The 15850-nt window shown below is 36.5% G+C and overlaps 3 protein-coding genes across 4 annotated transcripts in view; 1 reads left to right on the top strand and 2 right to left on the bottom strand.

Annotated features, from left to right (window-relative positions):
• The first annotated feature begins 1591 nt into the window (after nucleotides 1-1591).
• Nucleotides 1592-4202, top strand: ela2l (elastase 2 like). The gene is made up of 8 exons (XM_052562647.1): nucleotides 1592-1719; nucleotides 1842-1930; nucleotides 2554-2651; nucleotides 2787-2909; nucleotides 3006-3142; nucleotides 3266-3411; nucleotides 3874-4026; nucleotides 4123-4202. The coding sequence occupies exons 1-8, from the start codon at nucleotides 1680-1682 to the stop codon at nucleotides 4138-4140; spliced, it is 804 nt and encodes a 267-aa protein (XP_052418607.1). The 5' UTR covers nucleotides 1592-1679; the 3' UTR covers nucleotides 4141-4202.
• Nucleotides 4203-4569: 367 nt separating this feature from the next.
• On the bottom strand, nucleotides 4570-11622 carry LOC127963004 (5-aminolevulinate synthase, erythroid-specific, mitochondrial-like). Its single transcript, XM_052562646.1, has 11 exons — nucleotides 11478-11622; nucleotides 10205-10366; nucleotides 9850-10020; nucleotides 9161-9238; nucleotides 7899-8121; nucleotides 7490-7674; nucleotides 6823-7002; nucleotides 6292-6456; nucleotides 5894-6162; nucleotides 5453-5615; nucleotides 4570-5228 (listed from the first exon to the last, which is right to left on the bottom strand). The coding sequence occupies exons 2-11, from the start codon at nucleotides 10353-10355 to the stop codon at nucleotides 5062-5064; spliced, it is 1752 nt and encodes a 583-aa protein (XP_052418606.1). The 5' UTR covers nucleotides 10356-10366; nucleotides 11478-11622; the 3' UTR covers nucleotides 4570-5061.
• A 140-nt stretch (nucleotides 11623-11762) lies between these two features.
• The window catches only part of itpr3 (inositol 1,4,5-trisphosphate receptor, type 3), a 31840-nt gene continuing 27752 nt past the window's right edge, over nucleotides 11763-15850 (bottom strand). Inside the window, exons 50-58 of one of the 2 annotated variants that reach the window (XM_052562644.1) lie at nucleotides 15596-15768; nucleotides 15349-15513; nucleotides 14809-14998; nucleotides 14598-14681; nucleotides 14389-14510; nucleotides 14137-14302; nucleotides 13415-13575; nucleotides 12976-13137; nucleotides 11763-12856 (exon numbers count right to left, since the gene is read on the bottom strand). In XM_052562644.1, coding sequence (XP_052418604.1) covers nucleotides 12734-12856; nucleotides 12976-13137; nucleotides 13415-13575; nucleotides 14137-14302; nucleotides 14389-14510; nucleotides 14598-14681; nucleotides 14809-14998; nucleotides 15349-15513; nucleotides 15596-15768 — 1346 coding nt within the window. In that variant the 3' untranslated portion in view covers nucleotides 11763-12733. The remainder of the gene's footprint in view (nucleotides 12857-12975; nucleotides 13138-13414; nucleotides 13576-14136; nucleotides 14303-14388; nucleotides 14511-14597; nucleotides 14682-14808; nucleotides 14999-15348; nucleotides 15514-15595; nucleotides 15769-15850) is intronic. The other variant, XM_052562645.1, reaches the window with a different exon arrangement.

The raw sequence follows: 15850 nt of genomic DNA, 5'->3' as shown, positions 1-15850 counted from the left end.
TGGGATGAATATTAGGCTTGTGGAAGGAAGACCCATGTCTTGGAAATTTTGTGCAAAGAATGCATTTGTCTTTGTTTTTATGTTGTGTCAGTCTGGGCCGCAGTAATGACATCGCCCTGGTCAAACTGCAGACTCCTGTAACTCCAAGTGACACTATCAGCCCTGCATGCCTTCCGCCGGATGGGTATGTTCTGCTGATGGTTATGAATAAAGTTTTTAGAGAGCAACTCTTCTTAGAAGTTTCTCACCCTCTTTTTCCAATATCATTAACCAACCAGCGGTCCCATTTGGTGCCCTGCAGCAGGATTACACCACCTGATCTAGGCTTGACTGGTGGGGCTCTCAGGTCACACATAAAATTATCTGCGCTGGTGGAGAAGGTGTTGTTGCTGCATGTACTGTAAGGAGATATTGGCGTGATGAAAGTGGCTTACGTTGATGTCTAATACTTAACCACTGATTACAATGCACTTACAGTTACAATTATATTTATGTTATTCCATAATGGTTAATTGCTTTACTTTTTTGAAGAATAAATAATGCAAATCTATGTCACATCTCTGTTTTTTATTTATATACATTTATTATATTATAGAATTTAATTTAGTTCTCTGAACACAATGTTTTTTTAATGGTATTTCATAACCAATTTATAGCATTGATCATGTTGTGTCTATGAGGTCTTATACTGTAGCTCAATGACATTTCCTTTACAGCCCAGTGGGAGGCAGTGTGGTGTTATTTAGTGAGGGGTCACATTTTAACTTTACATGCCAAGTCAGACTTTAGAAACATAGCTATTATTGGAAATACTGCTAAACAAATTAAATGTGCACACATAAATTTACAATAACTATGAATAATGAACAATGACAAAGACTAGATTATATAGCCTAAACAACAATTGTGCATTAAACCCAAATTGCAGAGGAACGTATACATTTAGGCTATGCATAGGCCTGTTCTCAAATCTATATGCAATTAAGGACATTGATATACAATGTAGAGGAATCTCTGCTAACTGCCAACTAAACAGCAAAAATAAAAATAAAACTAACCTGGACAGCACTACAAACCAGCTACAAGTCACTAAATCTTTGTACTAAGAAATTAATACTAAATAAAATAAATAGATACAAAAAGAAAATGTATAAAATAAATAAATAGGTAGATGAATAACCAAAGCGAGCACTGTTAAAAGCACCCTGTGAAATGCACAGATGACATGCTGATATGAACAACACCTTGCACAAAGACATGCTAAAACACTTTTAGTGAGGGGAAATTAGCTATTATGAATATATTCATATATATTATAAAAAATATATAAATTTATCATTTTTAATATGGTTTTCATTTAAACACATGTATCCAATGTTTAGGAGCAAATAAAATGGAGAAACTGTTTGTGTGTGTGTTTTTATATATATAAATTAAATATGAGAACACAACAAAGGTTCAACAGGTAAAAATGATTATAAAATGATTAGATTATATTCTTGAATTATCAAAGTCAACGTGTACCCAAAGAACCATCAAGGTTCTCTCGTTTTATTTGTTTTTCCTAAAGCAGTCAAGGACACTCGTTCCAAATGATTGCTTAACTGTGGTCATATATTACACTGAGAGTGAATCGTATATAAACCCCAGAAGAGAGAGCCAGCATTGCAGATACAAGCATGATGAAGTTTGTGGTCCTGGCTGTTTTATTTGTTGGAGGTAAGAAGCCTTTAAAGACTCATAATATACTGTAGTACTGACTTTTTGTCTGGAAATAACATGCAGGAGATCTTCTTTAGCATTTTTACACAGTTATATTAATTGTGTTATGTTTCACCTAGCCTACGGATGTGGGCTTCCCACCTACCCTCCTATTGTATCGAGGGTTGTGGGGGGTGTGGATGTCCGTCCAAACAGCTGGCCCTGGCAGGTACATGCACATTCCATTATTTTTATTAAAACATACTGTCAGTTAATCTTCATTTCTGCCATTAGTCCAAATCATTTTCCAATTTTATGCTATGTTAGTTCTGAACATAAAAATCCATAATAACAGAGACCATAATAACAGTATTATAATAATTTGATATAATTCTATTATTTTTATTAATATACAAATACATATCAGTTATATATTTTCCATATATATTTCCCAATTGTGTTTCTCAGTAAGTTAAATGTGTAGTTTTACGGCCAAAGCTTCGTAATGTTTAATGTTTTATTTATTGGCAAAAATATATACCCTAATGCAATGCAATACAAACATGATTGAGAGATGTACATATAAACATTGAAATTTTTCTAAAACATGATGTATGGATAATCAAGTATAAATCTAAGTTGCTTCAGTCTAGTTGAAATATATTATTAGCAATTAAAATTGTATTCTTATGTTCACTTGACAAGAATCAGCAAAGATTTTAAACGGTTACATTTTTAAAATGGGGACATTTTCAGAATTACACTGAAAGGCCTTTAAAAAGTCATATTTGCTGGCTTATAAACAAAAAGACATGAGAAAGACAACTGACCCCTGTTCTGCTCGTCTCCCAGATCTCCCTCCAGTATCAAAGTGGCGGCAGCTGGTACCACACTTGCGGTGGAAGCCTTATTTCCAATCAGTGGGTTCTGACTGCTGCTCACTGCATCAGGTAAGTCTGAAGAACTTAAACGCAGACCTAGTTAGAAATACAAAAGGAACATTTTTGTCTATCATATTCAGTACCAGCAAAGTAATATTTCTGAGTGTTTCTGAACTGCTCTGTCCTCCTCTTGTGCCCCTGCAGCAGTAGCAGAACTTACAGGGTGTATCTGGGAAAACATAACCTGAAAGAGGAGGAGAGTGGATCTGTGGCCATCGCCGCTGGAAAGATCATTGTCCACGAGGGCTGGAATTCCTTCACTATCCGGTACGGGGGCTGAAAGTCTCCTCACAAACAAAAGAGATGCATATCTTGAATAACTTGTGCAATTAATTCAATTTTCATGTTGTGTCTGGGCCGCAGTAATGACATCGCCCTGATCAAACTGGAGAGTGCTGTCACTCCAAGTAACACTATCACTCCTTCATGTCTTCCTGCTGATGGGCACGTTCTGCCCCACAATGCTCCCTGCTATGTCACTGGTTGGGGACGTCTCTACAGTAAGTAATGTTGATGGTTATGGATGAAGTTGTACTGTAAGACTCAACTGACTGCATGATAACCTTTTGTGTGTGTGTGTGGCTTTTCTTCTCATCTACCTTTTTTCCACTGTCAATAACTAGCCAATGGACCCCTTGCTGATATCCTGCAGCAGGCTCTCCTGCCTGTGGTGGATTACGCCACCTGCTCTAAGTCTGACTGGTGGGGCTCTCAGGTCACACAAAACATGGTCTGCGCTGGTGGAGATGGTGTTGTTGCTGGATGTAATGTAAGGAGTTATTGATAAACGATTTATTTTTCATCAGTCGTTATTTAAAATCTCTGAATGTAGCAATAAGGGGCCTTTCACACAGAACACTGTTTTCTATTATTCTACTCGACTTTTTCCATTGTTTTTCTATGGAATAGAATGCGTCTTGAGACCTTAAGATTACTAGGAGACCTTAACCATGTCCACGCTTCGCATTTTTGAAAGCAAAATTGCATTCTGTGTGAACGGTGTCTGTAAACATCGCTACTTAACACAGATCAATAAGCAGGAATACACACAATTTGAAAACACGACTTGCCGACTTTGTACATGGTTACCAAGAGAAACCTCCAACCTTTAGGTAGACTAAACTTAGATGTCATTTTAAAATAAATAAATTGAATATGACATAACGAATTGTTTACTAAATTTCAAAAACTGTTACTGAAACAATTAACACTGGCCTGTCACACAACCCAGGGGGACTCTGGTGGCCCTCTGAACTGTGCTGGTAGCGACGGCGCTTGGGAGGTCCACGGTATTGTGAGCTTTGGTTCAGGACTGAGCTGCAATTATAACAAGAAGCCCACCGTTTTTACTCGTGTGAGCGCCTACTCTGACTGGATCAGCAAGGTAAGTGTTTTACATTAGCAAACATGTTGTAATGACATGCGAATTAAGCTTTATGACTTCTTCAATACCACTGATTTTCCCTTTAATCTCTTACAGAACATGGCCAGCTACTAGAGCAAACAGAAAATGGGTTTAGTATCATCGATGCCTTGAATAATAAAAATATTAAACCGCAAGTTGTATATGTATTTGCTCTATACATTACTAAAATACATCTATATTATGAATACCTGGTTTAAATGCACTTATGAACTATATGATTTAGTAAATTTAGTACAAAGTTGTTATGTTGTTGTGATGAGATCTCTCACAGCTCAGTTAAGTGACACTTCCATTACAGTCTGGCAGGTGGCACTGTGGTGTTGTAATTGAAAGTGGCACGTCCAAGACAATTTAATGTGCAAAGACACATTTGACCATAGTTTTGTTGGTTTTGCATTAAAATTTCCCCTACATTAAAATATATCAGATTCAGAGTACAAATATAACCTATGCTTTTGTTGGTATTTTTAACCGTGTGGTTATAATGAGTTATCAGAGGCATTTTGTTGTGACCGACAATATTTATTGCAGTTTTTACATTCATCAGTTTGAGGGCAAATAGTCCAAAACAGGAAGACAGCATGTGGCATGGTTTCAGTGTAAGCTGTTTTTAAATCTAATTTTGCATGCATACATATACATACGATAATACCAATAATAGAAAACTACCAAAAAGTGCCCATGTGCAGGTTTGTCGTCATGCAGAGGGGACACACAATTAATGTATAATTTAGCCAAAGTCTCAATAACTAAATTTTGTGGTACATTTATACCAATATGTGAAAACAAATTCTCTTTTTTATGATTAACAGTCACAGCAAACAATGCAGAAACACTATTTTATCACAAATTGCCACAAACAGAGCTTAAAATTAAGGACATTTTTAACACCCTCTACATTTTATCTTACCATAAAATATTCTGGAATTTAAGTGGATTTAGAGTCAAGCTAATCTGAGAAACAGATCTTCATCTTGGTCTGCTGATACTGGTTCACTGTGCAGCCACAGTGATGTATCTCGGCTCCATATTCCCAAAGTAGGACTTTTCCCACTCGCTCATGAGGTCAAAATAAAGAGGCCGGTCACAGAAGGTGCAGGATGCCATAGCTGGTCCATTCAGCGGTAGTCCAACCTCCTGCCAGACTTCCAACAGTTTCTCTGTCCAACACAAAATGTTATAAAAAAAATTCAGACTCAAATCATTAACCGTTTAAAATGCAACCAATTTCCTTTTCTCAAATCCCTATGACAATGACAGATGTCAGAGTGCGGCAGAAAATGAAACTGCTGTTCTGTTTAGTGGCACCTGAAGTGCAGAAATGTAACTCTTCATCTTAAAGTGAAAAAAGAAATAGAGTTTACCTAATTGCATGACCACTCACCTACAAAATAGTTCATCATAATGGGATTGTGGAAAGGAGAAGGAGCCAACCGCAACAGCTCTTCTCCACGAGGCACTGTTGGGTAATTTATGGCCTGCACATAGATGTTGTGTTTCTCCAACAGAATATCACACACCTGAGAGTTTTTTGCTGCATTTCCAACCTGAAATACCAGATTTAAGATTTCATTATTTATACCTGTGCAGACAAAGGATTTCATTCAAAATATAAAATATATTTTCATATTTACTAGCTAGACTGGGGTGCATTTCCCAAAACCATAGTTGCTAACCTGTTAGAAACTTAGATATTTGGCAATGTGAAATTGCATTGCAACCAACAATAACATAATGATGACATGAGGGTGATTAAATGATGACAGAATTTTCTTTTTGGGTGAACTATCCCATTAAGGAGATAATGGTTTTTGCAATCACTGACCCGAATGGGAATGATGTGGCTAGGGCAGTTGATCACAGGCAGTCCAGCATCCAGCAGCAGCTGTCTCATGTGTTTGACGTTTCTCTGATGGGCTCTTCGCAAAGCTTGGCCTTCTGGGCTCTTCAGCACACGCACCGATTCCAGAGCCCCCGCCAGCACCATGGGAGGCAAGGAGGTAGTGAAGATGAAACCGGCGGCGTAGGAGCGCACAGTGTCCACCAGGGCAGCAGTGCTGGCTATGTAACCACCCACACAGCCAAAGGCCTTACCTACAGATATTTCAAACAATTTCAGAGAAGTTGAGAGGTAAGAACACGGGTAAAATTACAGGATAGAATCATGCTGTGATCTTGCATGCAATGATTCAGCGATAGAATCATTGACTGTATCTGTCTTACCTAGAGTTCCAGAGACAATATCGATCTTGTGCATGACATTGTCTCTCTCTCCTACACCTGCTCCGTGAGCCCCATAAAGTCCGACAGCATGGACCTCATCCACAAAAGTCAGAGCTCCATATTTATGTGCTACATCACATAGTTCTTCTAGAGGGCAAATTGCACCTAAGAAACAAGTTATTTTTCAGTTAAAGATGAAGTGTAGAAATACACTATTATCAGTTGACAATGATTAATTTATTCCACAAGCCAAAGTGTCTGTTAAAAGGGTGGTTGCGAAGATAAAGCCAGTAGTATTTGGCTGGATGTGTAATTTAAAAAAAAAATGGACACCCATAATGTGACTCACTTCACATAAAAAAAAAAACCTAACCGCAGTTGTTTTCCCTATTTTTTACTGCAGAAATGTTTGGCATTCCCGCAAGTTACGGAATCAAACCCATGACCCATGTTGCTAGTGCCAAGCCCTATTTTACAATACTAAGAAACAATCTCTTTTGAGTCTGTTATATGATAGCTCCTTCTACTTACCATCCATTGAATGAACAGTCTCAAAAGCCACGATTTTGGGTGTGAGTGGATCTGAGCGGCTGAGCAGCTCCTCCAGATGACTGGCATCATTGTGTCGGAAAATGAAGCGTTTGGCCCCACTGTTCCTGATGCCCTGGATCATGGAGGCATGATTACCCATGTCTGAGTAGATCTCACAGCCTTTGCAGAGAGAAGATGTTTTAGGGGAATTTCAGAAAATACATCAGTGATTATTATATAAATATATATATATATATATATATATATATATATATATATATATATATATATATATAATACATTTATTAAACAATGATTAAATTGATCAAAAGTGACAATAAAGACATTTACAATGTTACAAAGCATTTCAGACAAATTATGCTCTTTTTTTCTTTATATTCATGAAAGAATCTTGAAAAAAATGTCAAGCAGTTTAAACACTAATATTCTTTAATTAGAAAACATTTATTTAATTTTTGTGTATTTTGGATTAAATAATTATTTCAAAACCATTAAAAATTGTTACCAACCCCAGACTTTTGAACAGTACTGCATATTGAAAAGAGATAGTTTTTTATTTAATAGCGGTATAGTTCATAAATTTCATAAATTCTTTCATTCACACATTCATTAAGCACAGGAAAGACATAGCAGTTTTGATGGATACCTGGGAGCATTTTAGCCAACGTAAAGAGAGTGGAATCATTGGCTACAAAGCAGGAAGAAAAGACCAGTGCTCCATCTTTCTGGTGTAGACGGGCCAGTTCGCTCTCCAGGGCCACGTGATAGTTACTCGTCCCAGAGATATTTCGGGTGCCACCTGCTCCTGCACCATGCTTCTGCAAAGCCTCTCTAAGAAACATTAATGGGTTGTGATTACTCAGTTAGTTAGCGAAGTATATCCAAAGTCAAACAATAAGAAACTTAAAAGCATACTGTTTTATCACATCATGAAATACACATATAGTATTTAATAAGACTTATAAGTTAGTGTATTTTGCTGCACCTTCATTTGTTCTTCTCTGTGTATAATAACATGGTAAACATTTATTTCATTGTCTGTTTTATGTACTGACCCTATGGCCTTGACAACACGGGGATGTCGACTCATTCCCAGGTAATCATTACTGCACCACACAGACACCTGGGAGCCCACGCGTCCAGGGATGGAATAGTCCTCAGCATAAGGAAAAACCTCTGCAAAACGGTTCACCGTCTTAAAGATACGGTAAGTATGGTCAGTCTTCTTTTCCACAATCTTCTGAGTGAAGAAGTCATCATAGTTGAAACTGGGTCTGGCTGAGTTATTTAAAAAGCAGATGGCCAATCATCAGTCAATAAGTGAGGAAGAAAGACAGGAATAAAAGAAGACAGGCACTATTTTCTGTAAGTGCTGCAGATACAGTGTACAGTAACAAAACAGAACATCTCGGATCAATTCGACAATAACCTACTGTAGCTTTTACTCAACATCCATTATTCCACATCATGTGATATTATTATTCCATTAGTTCACAAATATTTTCAAAAAAGAAGACATTTTTTTCTTTTTACCTTTTGGCAGTCCAAGTCAACTAAATAGATGTTCAATACTCTTACTGTTCACAGTGTACTTAATACTGCAGAAACAGTAGTACACATTCAGAAAAAGGTATAAAGGTATAAATGTCACTGGGGTACAAAATCTATAAGTCTTTATTTCTTATTTAGCCCTTAAATAGTACTATAGTAATAACATAAATGATAGTACCTTAAAAGGTAAATATGAGTACTTGACATGTTCATATTAGTACCTAAAGTCTATATATCATATTTATTGCCCCAGTGACAAGTTGTTACTTGGTGTTTTATGAGAGTGTATGGTTTATACTACTGTAAATCATTTAAGCGTTAGTTCACCCAAAAATTATGTTATTAATGAATCACCCTCATGTCGTTCCAAACCCGTAAGACCTTCGTTCATCTTCGGAACACAGTTTAAGATATTTTAGATTTAGTCCGAGATGCTTATAAAGCTGCTGAATAAAGTCGTAATTTTTGTTATTTTTGGACCAAAATGTATTTTTGATGCTTCATCAAATTCTAACTAACCCTCTGATTTCACATGGACTACTTTGAAGATGTTTTTATTACCTTTCTAGACATGGACAGTATACCGTGCACACACTTTCAATGGAGGGACAGAAAGCTCTCGGACTAAATCTAAAATATCTTAAACTGTGTTCCGAACAGGAACGGTGGTCTTACGGGTTTGGAACGAAATGAGGGTGAGTCATTAATGACATAAGTTTCATTTTTGGATGAACTAATCCTTTAAGAAAAAAGCATTCAAACTCACTAAAGTTGTCTTCAAGAAGGTGTGTAGGACCAGTGGACTGATAACACTGCAAGCCACTGAACAGCGAGCTCATCAAGCCTGGAGAAAAAGGGCGTCAATGTGTCAGAAGTTCATCAAACAAACACAAATTTCAGGACTTTGTTTTGTTTCAGAGTGAAAATCAAAGTGTTTTGTATTCAACATATTTTCTTTAAAGTACAGCCTACGCACATTAACTGTCAAACCATGATAGCTATGAAAGCCCAAAACAACAATTTTCCAATTTGATGTAATGTTCTGGTACACATGCAGCTTTTTGAAGTTCATCTGTAATGTGATTGTCTGAAGACTGGCTTTTGTTTCATCAGCAGTCTGAGTCATCATCTGGTTACTATTCACAGCTGAGGAGTCTCTGAAATTGGAGTTAAATGGTGCAAATTGCAGAGAGGAGAATGTCCTCCAAGCTGGGTGTTATTATGTAAAATGCATCCAATCCCTGCAGATAAAAGAGACTCTTCAGCAGTGAACTAATTATACTGTGGTGGTAAAAAAAAAAAAAAAAGAGAGAGAGAGAGAGAGAGAGAGACAGCTGCTGCAACACATCAGCCAGACAACTAGATGATATCAGCTTCTCAAGCAATATAAACATTACATATACTGTACTCATATCCACGGTCCATTAATCTATCACACTGAGAGGGATGTTATACCAGAGTTATCTTGATTCCCCAGATTGGGCTGGACATCCTCCTGCACTTGTGGACTGGCTTTAACAAGTCCAATCTTAGAGGAAACAAAAGGACAGCTCTGGGACATGGAGATCGCCACCTGAGTGGCTGTGGTCGCCAATTGCCGCTTTAGCTCCTTTTGAGGGAGGAGGTCTGAACACAATAAGCACATAAATATAAGAAGATAATGGTACTGAATATTGATTTACAATATTTGGTGTCAATGAGATTTTAATTATAAAAATATTGAATTTTTCTGTATATTGTAGCCTACCTGGTATAGAAAACCGTACAGTAATATAGGGCTAGTATGGTGAGACAAAAATAACAGAATTACCTTTTTCCTCAGAGGACTGGGTGGCTTTTACAGAGATCTGGCGGACAATGATCGGACATCGGTCAGCCAGTCCAAAGTAAGCTGCCACATTCCTTAGAGAAGGGCCTGGAGTGGACTTCAAGAAGGGGCAGTGATGCAGAAAAGCAGACATGATTTTAACAGCTGTAAACAGCAGAAAGATAGTCAGTGGGGTAGAAATTAGGCTACAGGCCATGTGAAAAATATACTTTTCTATAATGTAACAACATTATCAAGCATAGATTTATGAGAAAGATGAGAAGAGAATTATTCATTAAGCTACATAATATCAATAAAGAGGCCCTAAAGTGACCCTAATCTCAAATTTGAGCAGCGGGCTTCAGGGCGCGGGGCACCTGGGTGCGGCTTACCGCGCTTTATCTGGAAGCCACAGACTCGCTTTCCTCAGAACTCCGATCTCAAAGTTAAAACACTGACGTCACTACATTGATAAAAGATGGATTAAACGTAGCCTACCGAAAAGTATCAACCATATAAAACGTATAGGCTAAACGTAAAAGTATTATTAATCGCCTACAAAAACGTTGCGAAGTGAATTTTTCGAAAGATTAAACCAATCTTAGTCTACAGTAGCTAACCTAAAGATAGCTTACATTTTTGTTAATACAATAACAACAAAAATAATAACAAAAAACTATTATAGGCCTGTATTGTACCTAATAATATTAGCCAATTTCATATTTAATTATTAAATATATTTTTATAGGCTATATAATACTAAACATATACACACAAACTCCTATATTTCGTATCTTTCAGAGTTCTAAGAGTTGTGGTAGCAAGATGTGGTTTTCCTATTCAAGTGGTTTGAGGTTCATTAAACTTCACTTATCAGCATAAAAAGGATAAAACATAAGAAACAGTTCTATATTTCTATAAAACAAAAGTTAACATAATAAACATAAACTCGTATATAGCCTGTCTTTCAGAGGTCTGATATTTGTGGTAGCAAGGTTTGGTGTTCCTTTTCAAGTGGTTTGAGGTTCAGTAAACTTCACTTACCAGCATCAAAAAAGGTTTTAAAAAGAAACACTTCTATATTTCTAAAAAGAAAAATTAAGTTTGTCTGAGACTGATCTGTCCATTGGAACAAAGAAGCTCATTTACAACTGCAATTCCCATTTCCAGAGTGACATTTTACCTGTATTAGTTTACAGCATATTCGTTGTACATTTATTTGATACATTGTTTAAATGTAATTATTGAGTTAATATTCTGAAAAACATTAGCCTACCTGTTGACCTGCACTGAGGACGAACTTCTGAGAGGCACCCGACGCTCGAACTAACAGCGAAGGATTGATCCCTGTCAGTCACGCGCTCACACCCTCATACTGTGAAGCCTGCGTGACTGAGGGACGTGATCTGTTTACTTTGTTTCGTTTGGAAGACAGCATTTATTTCGTTTCAAATTAATCACATTTCAATTGATTTTTGTAACAATTTATTATTGTAATAATATCGTAGTAATGTGACTCGTTCGTTTCTCTTAATCTTTTAACGTTTAATGATACAAGACGTCAAATAACCAAATGTTTTATTTTGGGTAAAGTTGGTGAGGCACTTCATATCAACATATAAGCAATAACAGCAATAAATTGATGATTATTTGAGGTCAATACACACTAGCTGTTATTAACGAAGCCAAAATATAAGTATGTTCCAGCATTCTTTTTGTGGCCATAAAAATGCAACGGACTTACAACTTCAGTCCAGGTCGCACAATAAATAATTACATAGACACATTCATAGATCTACATGCATTATGTATATTAAAACCATGATCAGCATGTCCTCACTTAAGACTGTGTATTTTTATAAAAAGAGAATCTAATCCAAATAAGGAACATGTTAGTTTCCTGAGCAAAAGTTGTTCTTTTGATTAAGTTTTAGCCAATTTGACTTAACAAATTAAAGCTGTATGAACTTTAAACACACTTCTATATATTATGCCATTTATACTACCCAGATTCGACTTCAGTGACATGTTAGCATCTTCTAGTTCATCATAAGACTGGTGATGATATTCTCCTTCATGTTTCCCAAATAATTTCACAATCAAATCAAGGCAGTGCATCATTACTATCCCTATAAATACAACATGTACAAACTCATCAGGGCACATTAAAACAAACTAACATTATTTATCTAAAACACATCACCTTTACTTACAGTAATGCTACATTTAACCATGCATCCGACAAGAGTTTTGAAAAGAAGCTTTCAAATATCTTAACCAAAAACACAGAAAGCACAGAAAAATAAAAATAAAACAAATACATAGTTTAAATATATAAAATTTGTGCATACTAAAATCATTCAGGTAATCAAAGGCCCCTCAAAGAATGAAAATTTAGTCAGTAGTGCTTTTGTGGGAGTGTAGATCCAATCTTTCTATCTGCTGAACGCAACTTTTCCACAGTGGGAAGTACACCAACATCAGGATTACATTATTGCTTCTATAAAGTCAACGCAAGGTTAGCTGGAGAAATTAGGTCTTGATGACCTGAAGATTTCCTCCGGCAGCACTAGGAGGCATTGGCATCCCAGGGTTTGAGCCAGACTGAACATCCACAAAACCCATCCTCTGCCTTCTCTTCCTCTGCTCGGTCATCTAAATGAAAAAAAAATACACAACCGTTATTTTAGAATCTAAAATTTGAGACATTCATTCATTGTGATGTACCAACATTATTAATGCTGGACAAACAGTGCTGACATTGATAAATGTACCTGTTCTTTCAGCTCTGTTAACTGGCTTGTGAGCTGTGTGACCACATTCATGGTGGAGGTGAGACGATCCTGCAGGTTCCTCATCTCATTCTGTTCTCCATCTCCCTCAGTTACAACCAGAGACATGGCCTGCATACGTGGGAACCAATCCAGGTTCTTATTCTAACAAGAGGCGACAATTAAGAAGACTGAATCAAAACCCATTGCAAGGTGAAGCAAGAATGAATGAAATAAATTAAAGCAAAATTGAAAAATTGAAAAATTATAGTAATAATAACAATAACAATGACAGGGAAAAAAAGAAAGCCTATTCAAAGTATTGATAAATAATATAAAAGCATAGAAATAATACATTGGAAATAACTTTAGTAATTGCTGTTAATATATAGAATGAGTCCAGTATCAAAACAGCTGGAATTTTTCATTTTTATTAATTTACCTTTATCATATGGGCCACATAGCTCTCTGGTCCAGTGTAATCGGTCTTGTTTTTTTCCCGTACCAGCACAATGAAATAGAGGTAGTGCCAGATGTTATGCTCAAATTTAATGTGTTCCTCGAATGATACAGTCTTATTATCAAACTTGTCCCTCTCGAGTCCTGTCGAAATATAAATATAGATCAATTCTTTCTGTAATGTTCTCCAATGATTTGTATTTGACTCTCATAAAGCCTAGCCTGTGAAGAAATACTAGGGTCATATTTCACCCTCAACAAATAAATTAAGAAATTATATTTTGCAAAAATAAAATAAAGCCTATATTAAAAGAATGTTAAAATTGTGTCTTTTTGATTTTGCATTGCAGTAAATATTGTGGGGAAAAAGTGCTTAATTGTGAAAAATAATATCAATGCTTATTCAAATTAAAAAGTGACAGTAAATAAAGTACATTAATATTGTTACAAAATGAATGTATTTCGAATAAAAGCCTTTTATAATTTTTTTTTATAAAAAAGTTACCGCAACATTAAGCAGCATAACTGTTTTCAAGGCTGATATTAAAAATAAATGTTTTTTTTAGGCAGCAAATCAGCATTTTAAAGTGATTTCTGAAGAATTATGTGGCACTGAAGACTGAAATAACGACTGCTGATAATTCAGCTTTTCCATCGCAGCAATAAACACTTATATACAAAATATAATTTAAATCCAATTTGTACCACAAATAAAACAGGTGGTCTTCAGTATCTCCTCTTTCTTTTGTTTTTCACTACGCAGGTCAGCAAAGGTGTCAATAATCACACCAAAAATCAAGTTGAGAACGATGATGATGACAATAAAGTAGAAGAGAAGGTCATACACCACACGAGCAGGGAACAAGGGCTCCTGTAAGTCGAACAACATTTTATCAGTTTAGTTAACTTTTGTTTTCATATAAGCGAATATTCCTATATGGTTTTGGGTCTCCATACATTCTTAGAGGGTTTGCGCAGAACATCTCCCACCCCTCCTCCATTCCTCAGCCCATGATTCAGCACCGTAACGATACACATTAGAAGAGTGTCACATGCTCTCTCTGTGTTGTCCTCTTCTTCTGCAAAGACATTAATAAAATGTGGTCACAGCTGAGTTCAGATGCAAGTAGAGTAATATAGAATATTGTCTTTAATGCCAAACTCACCTTCTGGTGGTGCAACCAACCCAGTTTCCTCTGTGCACTCCACTCCATCAGCACTGCAGCTGCTCATAGAGTTATCTGTACCTGCTTATAGGACAACAAATGCCATTAAGCCTGGGGATATGTTGTTATTCAAATTTATCATGAATGCATTTATCATTGATGCCTTTCTGCAAAAAACCATGGCCTTGTGACACGGGTTTATGCAATTTACCTGAATCTGGAATATCAAGATGGTCCACTTCCATGATAAAGTCATTCCTGAGGAAGAGAAAGCCCACGATGGAGAAAAGGTAGACCAGGATGATGGCCAAGACAGCAGTGAGGAGAATAGAGCGGCCGTTACGTGTCACACTCTTGATGACATTAAAGAGCGTCTCCTCGCGGTAGATCAGATCAAACAGCTGAAGGAGGTAATAGAGAAGTGAGAAATGATTAGCAGAATATTTATGTCTTATATATTATTATATATTAAAATCAGATTTATTCTTGTGCTTCCAAAGCTGAAATAATTAATACATGATTATAAAAAAAATATTGAATTTTGTGTAAAATCAACATAAAACAGTTGTACTGCTTAATATTTGGGTGTAAACCATAAAAAATGGTTTCATTTTTTTATTTATCAAAATTTCAAAATAACAGCATGTTTTACAGCTATGTAACATTTTGATCAATTTAATGCATCCTTGCTGAATTAAAGTATACATTTTTTACTTATTTATTTTTGAAATAAAACATTTTTAACACCCACCAATATGCTGTAGAAGAGCTCGTGGACAAAAAGCCCCAGCGTGCTGGTCAACACATAGGCCAAATGGTACAGGAACTCCACATCCATCACCATGGCTTTATAGCCCATGATGAAGGTGCCGTTGTTTCCCACAAAGCTCACCACAAACACGATCTTATTGATCAGCTGGTTAAAAAGAGAAATGTTTAATTAAATCCATTCCTTTTTATTTAAGCAAACATATAGTATTATGGTGTGTCAGACTTGCATTGAGAGCCCCCAGAAGGATAAGAGTTGGCCCGATGCCAAAGTGATAGATGCAGCGCAGAGTGATGGCGACAGTGAGGGAATGGAACCCATAGCGCTTGGATAACAGGCCCAAAACAGCTAATCCAGCAAAACACCAGAACAGCATGAGCAGCAACGAAGTGTCTATGCTACCTGGAAGAACAAGAGCGTGTTAAAACTACATGGAAAAGCATATTTAGAAAGCCAACTGTTGGTACATATGTGTGTGCTTTGA

This window comes from Carassius gibelio, chromosome B8 (assembly GCF_023724105.1).
Source record: "Carassius gibelio isolate Cgi1373 ecotype wild population from Czech Republic chromosome B8, carGib1.2-hapl.c, whole genome shotgun sequence".
Taxonomy (NCBI): Eukaryota; Metazoa; Chordata; class Actinopteri; order Cypriniformes; family Cyprinidae; genus Carassius; species Carassius gibelio.
Note: the sequence above shows the minus strand (reverse complement) of the source record. Positions and strands in the feature narration are given on the sequence as shown.

What these genes read in the sequence shown, in the direction of transcription:
- ela2l (XM_052562647.1), top strand. Translation starts at nt 1,680, where the DNA reads ATGATGAAGTTTGTGGTCCTGGCTGTTTTATTTGTTGGAG. An exon ending in GGCTGTTTTATTTGTTGGAG is followed by an intron (nt 1,720 to 1,841) that starts GTAAGAAGCCTT and finishes TGTTTCACCTAG; the next exon opens with CCTACGGATGTGGGCTTCCC. An exon ending in CAAACAGCTGGCCCTGGCAG is followed by an intron (nt 1,931 to 2,553) that starts GTACATGCACAT and finishes CTCGTCTCCCAG; the next exon opens with ATCTCCCTCCAGTATCAAAG.
- LOC127963004 (XM_052562646.1), bottom strand. Translation starts at nt 10,355, where the DNA reads ATGTCTGCTTTTCTGCATCACTGCCCCTTCTTGAAGTCCACTCCAGGC. An exon ending in GGGGAATCAAGATAACTCTG is followed by an intron (nt 9,239 to 9,849) that starts GTATAACATCCC and finishes CTTTTTCTCCAG; the next exon opens with GCTTGATGAGCTCGCTGTTC. An exon ending in CCTTCTTGAAGACAACTTTA is followed by an intron (nt 8,122 to 9,160) that starts GTGAGTTTGAAT and finishes TAAATAACTCAG; the next exon opens with CCAGACCCAGTTTCAACTAT.